Source organism: Scardinius erythrophthalmus (assembly GCF_964197995.2).
Source record: "Scardinius erythrophthalmus genome assembly, chromosome: 6".
In the NCBI taxonomy this organism is placed as follows: Eukaryota; Metazoa; Chordata; class Actinopteri; order Cypriniformes; family Leuciscidae; genus Scardinius; species Scardinius erythrophthalmus.
The window spans coordinates 27104515-27122461 of record NC_138226.1 but is presented as its reverse complement, the minus strand read 5'-3'; the positions used below and the strand labels follow the sequence as shown (position 1 = coordinate 27122461).

Here is a 17947-nt window from a genome sequence, read left to right as displayed (position 1 = left end):
ATGAGAGAGACGACTGGACCAAAATATCCCCCTACAGGACAATCAGCTGAGGGAGGAATGAAAATGAAGACACTAGAGCCCAGCATTCCTAATGTCGGTCACAAATCCCACCACCAACTGAAGTGATGTTATGAAATTAAGACGAATCATGTACATCCATTTTCACATACCATACGGATATACATCTACATCCATACTGTAAGTTTGGGGTCCTTTTTTTTTTTAAAGAAATTAATATTCATCAAGAATGCATTAAATTGATCAAAAGTGACAGTGAAGACATTTATAATTTTACAAAAGATTTCTATTTCAAATAATTGCTGTTTTTTATAAAACTTTCTATTCATCAAAGAATCCTGAAGAAAAATCTACCATGGCTTCCACAAACATATTAAGCAGCATAATACAGATCATCATATTATAATGATTTCTGAAGGACACTGAAGACTGGAGTAATGATGCTGAAAATTTAGTTTTGCCATCTCAAGAACAAATTGCATTTTTAAATATATTAAAATAGAAAACAGTTATTTTAAATTGTAATAGTTCACAATATTACTGTATTTTTGATCAAATAAATGCCACCAAGAGGAGCAAAAGAGGTTTCTTTCAAACATCCCAAACTTTAACTGCTTCCACTGTATCGCAGGACTTCAGATTCCACTTGAATCTATAGATTGAATCTGTCAATACCTGGGAAAAATACAATATAAGCTCATTATATTTCAAGTGGGGCATTTTGCACTGAGCAGATAAACCTGTGACCAATTATCACTGTGCTGTGAATGAAGGCCAGAGCCACTGAAGTGGAAACAAGGCTGTCCAAAAGGGCTTTGCCTGAGAAGCCATGCTTGATTTAAGCTGGGTATGTGGAGGGATATTTAGGGATTAGAGATACAGGAAAAAAAATATGTAAGCTAAAATTAAAAATAATTGCAGCAGATGTCCATTGATGACTACAAGTGTTGGAAGTCTTTTCTGGTGTAGTAATGACTGTCTGTGGTGTTTCTGCACAGCAGAGCAGGGGCAGTTTTATAGCTAAATTTATCTCGGCATCTTGTTATAATACTGAGAAACAACAGTCCTTTTCATCTGCACAGAAAGAGTTAGTGCTACTTTAATGTTGATTCGGATTCATTGTCGTAATTTAAGCTGTTATATGTTCTGCTATACAGAATCAAAAGCATTCCTTTAGCCCAAGATGTGAGGACTATTTGAGTGGGTTCATGTGAGTGTATTTATGTAAACTGTCTTGGGAACATCACTGTATCAGCTGTACTGGGATGATCGAGTGTCATGGTTTCCCCAATTTCATATCCAGTGCCATAGAGGATTTGTAAACAAAATTGCAGAGGGCAGTTTAGCTCTAAAATAACCATGACATGAGCTTGGACTGAGTCATGCTCACCTGACACTATAACATCTGAATAACGACAACAGGTACACAGTCAAATTCAACAAAAAAGAAGAAAAGATTGTGAGGTTTGTATATCATGGCAGTTTAAGGTTATGTGAGAAATATAAATAGGAGGTAACGCGAGTTCTCTAAGGCATGGCACCCACCCGCACCCACTTTAGAGAACCAACAGGTTGGCACAGCCTGGCAAAGATTAGGAAGACTGCCAGTAGATGGATCTCAAGCATGCAGAGTAAATGACTAAAACTGTATAGAGTATTATATACTGCATACTACAAAATACAATAAAGTAACACAATCTGTGCTACAATAAATAATATAATAACTTTTATTTAATAACCAAGAACTACACTGCCAATAATTTTTGTGATTAGACTAGAATATTAGAACATTTCATAGAATAGATGTATCGATCAGGCACAATATTAGAGAGAGAGAGATTTAAGTATTTTATTTAAAGCTGCAGTCCGTAACTTTTTTGGGTTAAAAATTATCCAAAATAAATTTTTGTGCAAGTACATAACCAGTGTTCAAAACTCTCTGCTTGCCTTGCTCGATTCAAAACGGTAAAGGCCTGTTCACACCGGGACCGACGTTTAACGCCTCGTGACTAAACAAAGGGCGCCAATGTGAGTGTGCACACCGACGCAAAAAACCCTACGCGTCATTTTTTTAAAAATGCCTCGGGATCGACGCGCCGCGTCAAAAACTATCTGACCAATGAGATTGGCGCTTTTGCTCACGTGTCTGGAGCTTCTGAAGTTACAGTAAAACACAACTTGGGGGCGCTCAAACACAAAACGGTCTTGCCGAGCACACATATGTAACGGCGAAGAAGATATATGCCGAGTAGCATCTAAACACTGCCAGGAAGAAATAAGACGAGGAAGATGCAAGGCAAGATGAATGTAGAGCTGCTGGTCTCGTTGGTGTCGGAACATAAAGAACTATGACAAACGCGACAGCGACTACAAAAATCTTGATAAAAGAGAACTGTTATGGAGTGGTATTAAGCGCCATCTAATGTCAGGGAATGAATTTGCATGTTCACGCGGCTCATCGTCAGCGAAAATCGGTGTGAACACAAAAAACGCGTTGAAAAACGCTGGCGAATAACGCGCGCCGATATTCGTCCCGGTGTGTACGGGCCTTTAGGTTGTAATAATGTTTTTAATTCCACTGGTGGATTTCCGCGGGAAATTCGAGCATGTCTTTGCGTCATTACGTCACATCTGCACACATAAAGAAGGAGTCTCAGCTAGTAGCCTATGAGAGTGGGGATGTTGAGGTGGAGATTTATAGCCTTTTCTCACAGCACTTGATATAATTAAACTTATCAATTTGATGGCAGATCCAGAAAGGTTCAAACGACAATCACCAGTGACAACTGGAGATTCACCCGTTGTAAAATGCAAAGGACTTCGGAGTGGCCACAGAAAAAAAGAGACTGCAACCGGGCCCATGCGAAAACAAGGATAAATATCGGAAGGGCTTTTGAAAGGTAAAAATTAGATTATATTCCAGTTTTAAATATGCATCTGATTACAGATACACGTGTTTGTATTTCAAAGAGAACCAGTTCTGAGGAACATTTGTTGGTAAGACAATTAGAAATTAGACTGCACAGAAATGGAAACTGAACTACAGGAAGCCCTAATACACATTACATGCAATGCTGATGTTGTTAACATTAACAATTTAAGTATAATTTGCACAGTTTGACGTGATCTGATAAGCGATCATTAGATTTAATCAATGCAATTTACTGTAACGCTTTTTTTCCCCTTTAGTTGGTCAGAACAAAAGTGTAAAACGTACTCAGTTACTAACGTAACCTCGGTTCTCTCTAGAAGAGGGAACGAGTACTGCGTTTTGTAAAAACGCTACGGGAAAAACTCTTTTTTCACGAAATACTGAAGCAAAAAATTATCCTTAATTTTCATACATGTAAAACGCGTTGCAGCAGTACACAGCTATGGCGAGACGGCTTGCTCGCTCATTGGCTCATTGGCAACTGCATAAGCCTATCGAGCGAGGCCTGAAGTGACGTCAGGCCAATGAGGGCGCTTCGCGCCCTCCTTGCCATTTCCCGCCGAGACGGGTGTGGCTAACCTCTATAAAAAGGCTGATTCACTTGATTTTCATCGCCGAAGCGAACCAGAGTGAACCGTACGTACGGCAGAGAACGCAGTACTCGTTCCCTCTTCTAGAGAGAACCGAGGTTACGTTAGTAACCGAGTACGTTCTCTTACGAGAGTCCTCTCGTACTGCGTTTTGTAAAAACGCTACGGGAACCCCTTGTAAAACGCCGTGCGTGCTGGGATAAAAACACCGATCACTGGAAGCTCATCCAGGTATACAGTGCATAACCACCAGATAGACTCACAGAGAGTCTGGGAATAAGGGAGGGGAGACCTTAATTCCCTATACTGTAGCGTCCGCAGACGCAAAACATGACCTCACAGAGAGAGTCTAGAGACAAGAGGGGATTCCCTCCGTCCTTATATGGCCGCGTCCGCAGACGCTAATATGATGTCACATAGACAGGGTGGGGAACCTAAACTAATGTGGGAAATGTGGGTCTTACACAATTCTGCCCATAAGACAGTCGGTAGCGCGCTGCGCATGCGATTACAGTGTTCTAGTTAGACAGCTGAATCGACTACACCGATAGTAGCTTAGCCTGCAAGGCGGGAACCTCTAGGTTGTAAAACCTAATAAATGTAGACGGCGAGGCCCAGCCTGCCGCCGTACATATATCCTGTAAGGAAATCCCGCTGGACCAAGCCCACGAGGAGGCAACGCCTCTCGTGGAGTGCGCTCTAACTCCCAACGGGCACTGGAGGCCCTTGACAGTATAAGCCAGCGCTATGGCGTCAACTATCCATCTGGATAGGCTCTGTTTCGAAACAGCCATTCCCTTGGAACGTCCACTGAACGAGACAAAGAGCTGCTCAGTCTGTCTGAAGACAGCAGAGCGGGACACGTATGCTCTTAAAGCCCTAATGGGGCAAAGAAAACTTGAGTCCCCTTCCTCACTTGATCCCGGCAGGGCAGACAGGGAGATAACCTGAGCCCGAAACGGTGTGTTGAGGGATTTTGGCACATAGCCATGCTTAGGTTTGAGTATGACTTTAGAGTCATTAGGTCCAAACTCTAAGCACGCTGGACTCGCGTGCTGGTCGCCTATGCGCTTCACTGAAGCGAGAGCCATCAAAACACTGTTTTGAAAGACAAATGTTTGAGGCTAATAGATTGGATAGGCTCGAAAGGGGCCCCTTTCATGGCCGCCAAAACCGTAGAAAGGTCCCACATAGGGACTGAAGGAGGTCTGGGAGGATTCAGCCTCCTAGCTCCCCTGAGGAAGCGGATGACTAAATCGTTCCTTCTAGTGACTGACCTAGCGTTGTTCCAGAGAACGCTGTAATGGCCGCCACATAAACTTTGAGCGTGGAAGGGGATCTGCCCTTATCCAACAGCTCCTGTAGGAAGGAGAGAACCTCCGTCACCTCACAGTCGAGGGGTGATAGGCCCCGAGCTGTACACCAGCCGGAGAAAATCGACCACTTTGAGGCGTAAAGCCGCCTAGTCGACGGTGCTCTGGCCTGCGTGATGGTATTCATCACTCCCTCTGCGAGATCAACGGATATCCGTTGAGCGCCCACGCATGAAGGGACCACAGCTCCGGATGTGGGTGCCAAATCGAGCCCCCGGCCTGCGAGAGGAGATCTCTCCTCAATGGCACTGGCCATGGAGCGATGTCTGCTAACTGCATCAGGACTGGAAACCATGCTTGGTTGTTCCCGAACTGTGCTACAAGCAGTACTGGGCATTTTGTTTCCCTGACCCGTTCTAACACCTGTGTCAGGAGGGAGACGGGGGGGAAAAGCATACAGCGGGCAGCGCGGCCACATCCTGGACAGCGCGCTGTCGTTCTTGGAGAAGAACACGGGGCAATGAGCGTTTTCGCGGGACGCGAATAGGTCCACCTCCGCTCTGCCGAATCTCTCCCACAACAGCCGGACTGTTTGTGGGTGTAGAGACCATTCGCCCAGGGGAATGTTGTTCCTGGACAGTCTGTCTGGGCCCACATTCTGGAGCCCAGGCACATGCACTGCTCTCAGCGAGCGCAAATTGCGCTGAGCCCATATTAGGAGGCGTTTCGCCAGCCTGTACAGGGATGTGGACCTCAGACCGCCCTGGCGACTTATGTAGGACACCACGTCCGTGTTGGCCGAACGGACTACGACGTGTTGGTCCTTGATTTGGGGACAAAAACGCGTCATCGCGTTGTGCACTGCCAGCATTTCCAGGCAGTTGATATGTTGGAGCTTTTCTCGTTCTGACCACAGGCCGAAGAACGGTCTGCCCTCGAGCAGCGCTCCCCATCCCGAGGTGGATGCGTCTGTTGACACCATCCTCACTCCCGAGGAAGTCCCCAGGCTTACACCTGATCGGTACCAGTCGTTCGCCAACCAAGGTATCAGGGCTGTCACACAGTCCTGATTGACCTTGAGGCGTAACCGGCCGGACACCCACGCTCCGCGCGGTACTCGCGCTTTCAACCAGAACTGCAGAGGGCGCATGCGGAGCAAGCCCAGCTGAAGAACTGGTGATGCTGAGGCCATGAGCCCCAGCATCCTTTGAAACGTCCTGAGCAGGGTAGTCGCGCCGCAGCGGAAGGATCTCGCCGCGCGCTGAATGTGCAGCACGCGCTGTGGCGACAGCCGCGCTGTCATAGACTGTGAGTCCAGAATGGTACCCAGAAACGAAATCGCTTGACTGGGGTTCAGTGAACTCTTTGTCCAATTGACCGTGATACCAAGATTCTCGAGGTGATCGAGTAACATGGTTCTGTGCTCCATGAGCTGTGATCGTGATTGAGCTAGGATCAGCCAGTCGTCCAAATAGTTCAGCACTCGCATGCCTCTGAGTCTGAGAGGGGCGAGCGCTGCGTCCATGCATTTCGTAAATGTACGAGGTGCCAGGGACAAGCCGAACGGCAGGACTGTATACTGGTATGTCTGACCCTCGAAGGCGAATCTCAAGTATCGCCTGTGATGTGACGCTATCTGTATTTGAAAATACGCGTCCTTCAGATCTATTGACATAAACCAGTCTCCTCGGCGAATATGCGCGAGGATTTTCCTGGTCGTGAGTATTTTGAAACTGCGTTTCACTAATGCTCTGTTCAGCCGTCTTAGATCCAGTATGGGTCTGATACCACCGTCCTTTTTGGGGACTAGAAAGTATCTGCTGTATAGCCCCCCTTCGCTTTGAGCTTGGGATACATGCTCTATGGGCCCTTTGCTCATCAGTTTTGATATTTCGGCGCGAAGTAGGTGTGCTACTTCTAAAGTCACCGTAGTTTTGACGCGCGCTGTGAAGCAGGGAGGGCGTCGACAAAACTGTAGTGAGAAGCCTCTCTTTATAATGCCTAGCACCCAGTCCGAAACCCCTGGAAGCGCTGCCCATGCCTCTGCATGACTGGCTAAGGGCTGGATGCGAAGCGCGCTCTGTTCGTCGTGCGACAGAGGTGCTTCGGGGCGCGATAACATAGGCGTTACGCCTGTGGCATTCGAGGCGGGGAGCGCGCTTATTACAGCGGGCAGAACGCTCGTCCTCGACCTTACTACAGCGCTTAACTGAGTGAGGGAGGGCTGAGAAAGTCTCGTGGGACTCATGTCTGCGAGTAAATGTGGGCGGGAAGCGGGCACATTCACTGCTTTGGACCCGCTGTCTGCCTGAGCAGAACGAGCGCGCACAGGTCCCGTTTTTACAGAGAGCCTGTGATCTGTGAGACATAGTGTTCGTGGGCACTGGGAAGTGGGCACTTTTACTATGTTGGAAGCGCAATCGACCTGAGTCGATTTTATGTGCGCGAGCCCTAAGTGTAGGGCTGTGCTTGTGTGTAGGGATGGGCACTGAGGAGTGGGCATCGACACTACATTTATAGCACCATCGGCCGTGGCCGGGACAACAGAAAACCTGTGATCTGTGTGACATAGTGTTCGTGGGCACTGGGAAGTGGGCACTTTTACTATGTTGGAAGCGCAATCGACCTGAGTCGATTTTATGTGCGCGAGCCCTGAGTGTAGGGCTGTGCTTGTGTGTAGGGATGGGCACTGGGCAGTGGGCATCTGCTCTACACCTGAAGCACCATCGGCCGCGGCCGGGATTTGTATTTATTTAAATTATTTTATGAAGCGCGTTCTACCGAGGGGGAAGCGCGCTGATCACAGCGGACAGAATACCTGCGCTCGACCCCGCTGCGGTGTTTAACCGAGCAAAGGAGGGCTGGGCGAGTCCCGTAGGACATATAATGGCCGTGAGTAAGTGTGGGCGCGGGAGAGCGGGCAATGAGTGCACTGTCTGCCTGACCAGAGTGAATGCACACAGGTTTCGTCTTTACAGAAACCACAAGGCATGCAGAACATAGTGTTTGTGGGCACTAGGTAGTGGGCACGTTCACTATGTTGTGTGCGTGGTCGACCCGAGTCGAATATATGAGCGCGGGCCCTGTGTGAAGGGCTGTGCTAGTGTGTAGGGATGGGCACTAGGCAGTGGGCATCTTCTCTACACATGTAGCATCATCGGCCTTGGCCGGGACTTCGGTAGAAGTCCGGCCATGTACCACGTGCTCGTGGGCTGCAAAAAACACGTCTGCAGTTGCCTCTCGGGGAACAAACAGAGTGATTTGCATTCAGCGGCATAAATATTTTCTGCCGGCAGACCCGGAATTCGAACTCGGATCCCCCGCGCGAAAGCCTAAGAATCTACCACTGGACCACAGTGAAGATACATAAACATAAGTCAGCGCGAGTATTATCCACATTGGCGTTTGCTTGCAGGCATGCGAGTAAGCACAACATGCAAAACTAACAGACGCCTGAAAAATGCCAGAATGTGAGAAGAGTGGATATCGCCCAGTTTCAGCGGGGCTGAAAACACTCCATTCTCCTTTCGCCAGTGACGCACGGGAACCGTAGAAACGGTGTTCGGTTGCAAGCAAGCGTACTACGCGCTCGCTGGCTGCAAAATGCATCTCTGCAGTCGCCTTCAGGGGACTGACAGAGCGAAGCATTGGCGGCATAATTATATATGCCGCTAGACCGGGATTCGAACTCCGGTCTCCCATGCGGAAAACCTATAATTCCACCACTGAGTCACAGGGGGATTTGCGTTTGCAATAATATTTCCAGTCGCCGAACAGGGAACTGAGAAATGTGAGAGAAAAGAGGTCAGACCGACCAACGGCGGGACTAAGAACACTCTTTTCTCCTTCGCCGGTGAATGACGCGTGCAGAGGCAGGGTAGCTTTTCTTGTAACGTAAAGAAAAACTAATCCCGCCATCCGCTTCCAGGAAGGGCAGCCTCGGAAAGGATGCCCGGCGAGTCCTCAGAGTCACCGTAGGCAATTGGCTCGGAGTGAAGGCGTATCGCCGTCAGCGAGCGCGAGCGCTGCATGTGAAGGCATCTTGAAAAAGACGCAGCTCTTTTAGGGGTGAGTGTTGCAAAGCGAACACACACACACACACACACACAAGAACAATAGAATGGAAAGGATACGGCGTCGGAAAGCGCAGCAGGTACGGCGGTAGAAGGCGGCGTTGGCCAGCGGCTTCAAGGGCTCGTCCCGCTGAAGTGCTTGCCTCAGACGACGCGTGCTTCCTCGTGATCCAGCGATGCGTGCGCTTCGCTGAAGAGATGAAAAATCAAGTGAATCAGCCTTTTCGAGCTCCTTTTATAGAGGTTAGCCACACCCGTCTCGGCGGGAAATGGCAAGGAGGGCGCGAAGCGCCCTCATTGGCCTGACGTCACTTCAGGCCTCGCTCGATAGGCTTATGCAGTTGCCGCAGAACAGCCAATGAGCGAGCAAGCCGTCTCGCCATAGCTGTGTACTGCTGCAACGCGTTTTACATGTATGAAAATTAAGGATAATTTTTTGCTTCAGTATTTCATGAAAAAAGAGTTTTTCCCGTAGCGTTTTTACAAAACGCAGTACGAGAAGACTCTCGTAAGAGAACAAAAGTTACTTACTTGTTCAGATGATATTTTCCAGTGAAAATTCTTATGTTGGTCATACTTCCAAAAAGTAGAATCTGTGATTCCGAATGACAGGATCCACACTTTCCACACCTTTATTTTTCCACACTGTGCCGTGCCGAAGCACAACCCACGTAAAGTTGATAATTCCGCAAATAACTGCAATTGCAGATTTCGAACAGAGATGGTGACAAAGATGAAAAACTACGGACTGCAGCTTTAAAATAAGTTAATGTGTAAAAATAATAATTTAATAAATTGCTTAAATTATTTCATTGTTTTCTCACTTGAGGTATCGACTCGATTCATAATCACTATACATAAATATTTCTCTTTTTCTAACCATGTCATACATAATAATAATAATGTTATAAATAGTGCTGTCAGATCGATTAATCACGATTAATCACATCTAACATAAAGTTTTTGTTTACATAATATTTGTGTGTATAGGTTACACTTTAATTTGATGGTCCCTTTTGAACATTCTTGCTACTACATATCAACTTATTCTAACCCTAACCCTACTAATACTCTGCTAACACTGTAATGAGAGTTAGTTGACATATGCAATGTTAGGCTTCTTATAGTCAACAGAATGTGTTAAAGGGACCATCAAAATAAAGTGAAACCTATAATTATATTTATATGTTTTATGTGTGTGTGCACGTGTCTGTGTACACAGTGAATAAATATATATGTGTGTGTGTGTGTGTGTGTGTATGTGTGTGTGTGTGTGTGTGTGTGTGTGTGTGTGTATTCACACAGATATACATGGATAAATAATATATAAATATAATAATAATATACATACACATATATTATGTAAACAACGACTTTTAAGTTAGATGCGCTTAATCACAATTAATCGATTTGACACCACTAATTATGAACTATAATAAAATAATAAAAACTAATAGTAAACTATGACATGGTTAGAAAAAGAAAAATGTTGCTGTAGTGATTATGCAGTCCCTCCAGGATTTCACGATTTTTTTGTGTGATTTTTGCTATCAAAATGACTGATTTTGTGGTGGTAATTTCCAGAAATTTGTGAAAAAATTTGCGATTTTTATATTTTATAATTAGGACATCACATTTACCATAAAAGTATTATGTCAGATGCACAATCGTCATACATGACACAAATCACAAACAAAATGCATAAAGCTTGTTTATTTTGGTCTAATCAAATTCTCATCAAATTAACTTTTAAAACAACCTATGGGCACAACCAGGAACATCCAAGAAATGATTTAAATAATCAAGTAAACACTCAGTAATGAAATAAGAACAAAGGAACAAATAACAAAAAGAAACAAAACAGGACAAATAAATACAAGGATACAGTTACAAACAGTGGATAATTTACGTTTTTTTTTTTTTTTTTTGTGCTGTAGCTATTGTTGTTGCTTGATTAACATTAACAACACTGACAACAGCAGGTAAATTAGGTTACTGTCACTTTAAGACCTACTACAGTAATGACAAACGTCCCAATCAGTTATTACTGATAGTTTTACGTAAATACTTGCCAAGATGAATATTTTGAAGTAATTGTTGCTATGTGTATTTGTTCAAGCGCTATAAAGAGAATTTACGCTGACAGGCGGTGACACGCAGTCAGTCAGTCACACGCACACGCACGCGCACACGCACACACACACACACACACTGCAGTCAGGCAGTCACTCGGTCAACACAAAACAATTTACCTCCACTCTCGTGCATGCTCTCGTGCAATATATCAGGATATTGCGTAGCCCGCTCCTTGGCGCTTATGTGAGAGGGCAGGTGAGACAAATTTTCTTTCGCCATGTTTCTGACAGACCGCTCACAGACATCACACGTGCGCAACATCTGTATCCACGTAAAATGCATTGAAACTTTAATTAAACTAGAGATATTTCAATTGGGTGATTATAATTTAATGTTTTGTGAGGTCTTTTTCATTTTTGTGATTATTTTGTGGTTAAATTAGGAATTATGCAAGATCGCAAAAAAAATGCGACAATTTGTTGATTTGCGTTGTATTCAGCGATCGCGGAATCGCGAAAAACTGGAGGGACTGATTATGAGTGAACTGAATTTCCAGTGCCTCAAGTGAGAAATCAATCAAATTATTCATTAAGCAATTTAGTGATAAAAATAATAATTATTGTATTGTTGTACTTGGATCACTTAAATTTTTGAAGCCATTCAATCGTAAAAAATAAAAGGAAAAATAAAGGAAACAAACGAAAACAATAAAAGTAGACCTAAATAAGATTTTAACTTGTTTTAGTTTTGAGTTAATGTTGATAGGCAATAATTTACCTTCCAATTCATGTAATTTAATGACCCAAAATTAAATGTTTTAAAGTGGAACAAACCATCTAACATCATAAAACATCATCTTAGCCAAATCATCAAACCCATTGATAATACTCACTGATTGTTCACTTGATCTTTTTCGACCAAAATCACACCTGCTGCCTAACTTGCTTAGGACCTATGATTTTTATTTTTTTAATTTGTTTTTAAGAACAAACATTTTTACTTCACTTCAGAAAAGAAAATGAGAAGTACATCAAATATTTCATAATAAATGTTTCACTTGAGAAAATTATTATCAGGTATGTTTGATCGCAGTTCAAATAAAGCGCGTGTCACTGCTCGATGCCTTAGTTCACTGGACTGTACCATAAACATGAGATCCTGTACATGAAATTAACCACCACTCAGCATTTCACCATGTGAAAGACCCATTCGTACGCAAAGAAATGAGTTACCTCTTTTTGAATTAAATAAACACAGTCAGCACAGAATATTCGTGATTTCCAGCAGGATATTACTCTGGTTACACATCGTTCTCCCCTTTTAAAAGGACAGATGGTCTGATCCTCGTGATGTCTCGTAAAGAGCAGCATAGCAACGCTGTCCATCGCTTCCGCATTGACTGCAGTTCTGTCAATGCGGGAGAATGAATAACTCAAAATGTGCAATTACACAGAAACGACGGAGACCAAAACGCATCATACGATGTATATACGTGGTGGGATTCATGGTGAGTATTCTCTCTTGTATTTGCCGATGGTCAGATGAGCTCTGCTGTATGGCATTGATCGCAATGACTTCATTTTTAAGCTGCTGTCAATAAATTTGCATAGATCTGATGCCCCTGTTCTAACGTTACACATCTGATCCATATTCCCATACTGACATATTCTCAGTAGCTCGTGACATGACAAAGATTCCCATGTATTCATTTTTAACACTTAGATTAGAAGAATTTGCTAGAACTGTTGAAATATAAGACTGTTGTTTACAAAGGCTCATTGATTTTACATAAGCAAGATATTCATAATTTAGTGGTCTGTATGAAAACAATATTTTCACATTTGCTCTTTTAAAATCAGGATTTTACATAATAGATGCTTTGGCAACTTATATGTTTGCATGTGCAGAAATCTTTTGTCCTGTCTGTGGATTTTGGCAACTCCCATGAGAAAGAACACATTGTCTCTCCTATTATTTACCTCTCAGACACATTGAGTTCTTCCTGGTTTTAATTCATCCATAGTTTCTCTCAGATTAGAAGTTTTAGTTTTATAGAAAGTGCCGTGACACTGGATTGAGGTACGTTGTGACTTCAATCAAGTGCTTGGCTTGCCTGACTGCAGAACACTCACAAATCTAGATAAACGGGCTCAACGGCAAAAGGCTTTTGTTTCAGTATTGCCTTCAGGCTATTTAAGCCAACCGTTTGGTTATCCATATTCAAAATATCTTATTTTGTGTTCAGAATTAGAAATTCATACAGGATTGGAACAACTTGAGGTTGAGTAAATGATGACAACATTTTCAATTTTGGGTTAACTATCCCTTTAAATACTAGAAATTTGTTTCTTGAGCTGTTTTTGCTTTGCTGACGTATAAATCCATCTTATGTGTGTGTGTTTTCAGGATCTCTTTGGGGTCAGTATGATTATCCCTTTGCTGAGTCATCATGTGAAGTTTCTGGGAGCAAGTCCTACAATGGCTGGGATTGTAGGTAAGTCTCTGGTGTTGGCATGAAAAGGAACTTGGATCGTCTTTTCTGTCCTATCGTGATGTACTGTATATCTGAGTGAAACGGCTTATCGCAAGAAAAATGTTGGCAGGACTTTTTTTTCCAGCAGGAATTGATTGGATCATTGGATGGTTGTGGTTTGCTATTGCTGTGATGTCATGTAAGTGACCGGTTGAACACACCAGTAAACGCGTCATCAGAGAAGAGAAGAGAAGAGATGAGATGTTGCTGCAAGCGGGAGGGGAAGATATTTTGATTAAAGATTATGTGGGCACATGAATTTAAAAAATAATAATGTGCACGGATAAATCATTTATAATAAATACTGCAATATTCTTTTACATTTTTATTTCATGGTGACTTAAAATTCCATGGTGGCACTGAGTTTCAGTATTAGCAGCATATTTCACTATTACAAACTATTTTAGACTATTTTAGAAAATAGACCATTTAAGACTCTAAAACGATCAAGGCTACAACAAAATAAATTTGCATAGATTTGAACAAAAATCTACCAAAAAATTATAGGAATTTAAAATTGTGTGCACGCGCGTGTGTAAATAGTTAGATTAATTTTCTGTCAAGTTTTATAGTTCATTATTCTAAATGTAGGCTGTTGTCAAACACTGTAGACCAACAGTCATACTGGTTTGCTTTGAGATGCTCCTAGAATTAGACTATCGATTTTATAAAATTCATTAAAGCAGTTTGCCACATCAATATTGGTATGTTTTTCAGGTCTTGCTGAATGAATATGTTCTCTAAGGAGAATGTTGCAGCTGTAGGTCTGAATAGTGATTTTTGAGGGTGCACAAAATCAATTCAATTGATACAATTAGTGCAAATTAATTTTATTGTGTTTTTGTAAATATATAAGTCCAATTTAGTTTAATTCTGCACATCCTGTTCTCAATAGAGCCAATGTTAATTTACTTTTCTTACTTTTTCAGTCAACAGATGACTTTGCTGGCGGATTGTAATTTTTAGGGCAAAGACAAGCAGGTCTTTGAAATCAGCAGTACATTGCCTGCGCCTCGTCTCTGATTAACAGGGCTGCTTAAACATGGCCCATATAATGTCAGTGGAAATCACCAGCTCAAAAGATATTTTCACTGATTTCATTAAATTGTGATCACAAGGTCTCGTTGCCTCAACCGCTTGATTGTGAAACTAAAAATGTTCTTTTTTTTAGTGATTCATTTATTTAGTGATGTTTCCCTCTGCTGTCATGACAAATAAAAAAAGCTGTTTCCCATTGTTGCAGGATCTACCTATGGAGTATTACAACTCTTCTCTAGCACTGTTGTGGTAAGTAGTGTTTTTTCTTTTTTTGTGTGTTTTTTTTTTTAGTGAGCAGCATTTGCTACAGTAATATGATAACTCTCAATTTAATAATTCATGTTTACTTGTCATGTTTACGACCTGTCTCCATAGAGTTTAAAGCACATATCACTGTAATTGTTTATTACAATCAACATTACACCTCAAACTGCATATTGCACCCACGTCTGGGGTGTTACTGTAAAATGAGTCATCATATTACCATTCACAAACACACGACACACACATATTTAAAGTGGTTAAAGCCTGAAGGTCACGGGGCTAGTTAAGAAGTGAATGAGATGTTTGTCTTCTCTTGGATGTTAAGCATAGAGATAGCAGACAGGAATAGTGAGCCTCTATGACATGCCTGTAGGCCAGAAAGAGAGAGAACATAGTAAATCCAATTTAAGTTTTTATTGCATTATGTGTGTCTGTGTGTGTCTAATGAGTGCTGGTATGGAGATGCCTGCAGTGCTTGCCTCAGGCAAGCCTGAGCCGTTTCATTTGTGAGGTCCGATCTGTCTGCCTGTAGGCTATAAATTGTAGCTGTCTTTGGTGAAATGCTTTTCTTTAAAGGTCCCGTATTATGCCCCTTTTCACAAGATGTAAAATAAGTCTCTGATGTCCCCAGAGTGTGTATGTGAAGATTCAGCTCAAAATACCCAACAGATCATTTTTTACAGCATGTTTAAATTGTCATTTTTTGGGGCTCAGAAAAACGCTCTGTTTTAGTGTGTGCCCTTTAAATGCAAATAAGCTGCTGCTGGACGACCCAGGGGGCGGAGCTTCATGAGCTCGTGCTCAGTCTCTCAGGACAAATTCATCTCACGGAATGATGATAATATCAGAAACTCTCAGTAACGGCGTTCATTTCGAGTCGGACAATAATGCCTACAGAGTCAGAGTGCTGTATAGAGATGGAACAGGTATAGTTTAGCAGTTTAATTACGGTTATTATAACGTATTTGTCATCTGCTTGTATGTATCCATTATTTATTAATAGCCTACAAGTCTGCTGTTTCGGACCAGGTCCGAATGATGATCAAACATATACTGATGAGTTTAATAAAGTTTATTGTACATCACACAAAAGATGAAGCGTCAGTTTTACTTCAGAAAATCAAAGAGCTGAGTAAACACAGTAAGTTATTAGAAGTGCGCAAGTACATAAACGAATGTCGGTAGAGTTGAGGGAGCATTCCTGTGGGCGGAGGTTAGTCAAATAACGGTTTTAATGACGTCATTAAAGAAGGAAGTAGAGGGATGTAGTCCAAACGGGCCGTTCGATGTAGGCGACTTCTGTTAAATAAAATATCTCGCTTGGCATTGAACTTTGAGCTTTATAATTTTACAGATATTATTATGCTCTAACAGCAACATTACACACTAACTAAAGTTTGAAACATGGGATCACGAAGAACGGGACCTTTAATAAACAACTAAGAATCTGACTAAAAGGTTCTGAAATGAATCGCACGTTAAAAAAAATTCATACTAGCTGAGTGATAGGTAGTGTCCTGAAGCAGTGGCATTGCCAGAATTTTATTTTTGGGGGGAACAACAGAACATGAAGATTCGCACATCGATACATCACGCACCTGCAGCGTTTCTGTGAATGGAGAAAAACTGAATAAGATTAAGCCTCAGGTGCTGCTTCACTCGCTGTCTCCTTGTGGAAAGGTGAAGTAGGCTCAGATGTAGATAGCACTTTTTCTCCTTCTCGCACATCTTTCTGTGATTTCTTGAAAAAGCATTTTGCGTTTTACCATGCAGCATAGTTCAATCTATTAATTAGAGCAACAAATCAACAATTCCTTAACCGGCCCCCTCGTGGCTACGCTACTGTCCTGAAGACACTAGGATCTGTTAACAACAAAAAGAATCTGACCATGGTACTCAACATGTCAGCCATTTTAAATCTTTGAGTTTGACATTGAGGGCAGGGTTTTGGAGTGAGCGATTTTGCTAAGATTAGCTGTTTTGCTAGGATTAAAGGAACCGTATGTAAGATTGTGGCCAAAACTGGTACTGCAATCACTTTAAAATTACTGTAGAGTGGTGTAGCTGTAGAGGGTTAGCTGTTTAGCAAAACAGCTAGCATTACTTACAGCATCTTTACATGGTCACATTCTACATAAGATTTTAACATTAGCTGCTACTACCCTAATTGTGGAAAAGAAGTGCACTATAGCATACTTTTATAAAGGTGTATTTATAACTGAAGTAATATTTTAAAAGATTATAGGCCTACTTAAGTAACTGAATGTAATGTAATGTTTACTGATGCTTAATTGCATGTTAATTGCAATCAAATGAAAATGTATTCATATTAAATAATTAGCCGAACTTTAGAGTTGACCCACTTAAGTAGGAATTCATTAAGTTAATCTTTATATGTAATTTCATAATTCCTTCTAAAGTATTTGAAATGTTTGTGCCTAGCATAAAATATGAAATATGAATGCAACACAGACCAAAGACATGTAAACGAACCAAAAACTGGACATGATGTCACAAGATGCGACCCTAAAATGGACAGAATGCTTACGCATACCTGTTTTTTTCCCCGTCATAGTCATGATGTTGCCCATCACAATTCGGTACAAAATCTCCATGCAGCAGATTGAGACTTGTGTGTGTGATGGAGGGATTCCTGGTGCTGTTTTGACTCCTTTACACATTTTATAAGCTCTTCACGAGTTCTCAGCTGGTTAAAATACCATCATATGTAGGCTACGCACATTCAGCAAGCACATTTATCCCAGTACACAGCATTGTTTTGGATATTCGGTAAGTTCCGTTTCAAAATATACAATATAAAAGCAGACCAATCAGGGGTGCGTTTCCCGAAAGCATCGTTGGCCAACGATGGTCACAAGTTCCGTCGTTACCAATAGAGTTCAATGGACATTGCGATGAACTTGCGACCATAGTTGGCCAACGATGCTTCGGGAAATGCACCCCAGGTTGTGAGCATATCCCTATACCCCTAGGTGCGGTGTTAAAATCCCATTGTGGACCAGGATTACATGTGTTTTTTTGGTCTGGACCAAATGATCCAAGCGAACTGAACTACAAGTGTGAACACACCCTTAATAAAACCATGCTGA

General features: G+C 42.4%; 1 protein-coding gene across 6 annotated transcripts in view; it reads left to right on the top strand.

Moving 5' to 3' along the window:
• The first annotated feature begins 183 nt into the window (after window positions 1–183).
• The window catches only part of mfsd9 (major facilitator superfamily domain containing 9), a 25228-nt gene continuing 7464 nt past the window's right edge, over window positions 184–17947 (top strand). The window contains exons 1-5 of one of the 6 annotated variants that reach the window (XM_081368971.1): window positions 11078–11257; window positions 12456–12509; window positions 13248–13282; window positions 13409–13496; window positions 14779–14822. In XM_081368971.1, coding sequence (XP_081225097.1) covers window positions 12485–12509; window positions 13248–13282; window positions 13409–13496; window positions 14779–14822 — 192 coding nt within the window. In that variant the 5' untranslated portion in view covers window positions 11078–11257; window positions 12456–12484. Of the gene's footprint in view, window positions 199–11077; window positions 11258–12329; window positions 12510–13247; window positions 13283–13408; window positions 13497–14778; window positions 14823–17947 lie in introns of those variants that run through there. The other 5 variants (XM_081368970.1, XM_081368969.1, XM_081368972.1 and 2 more) reach the window with 5 other exon arrangements.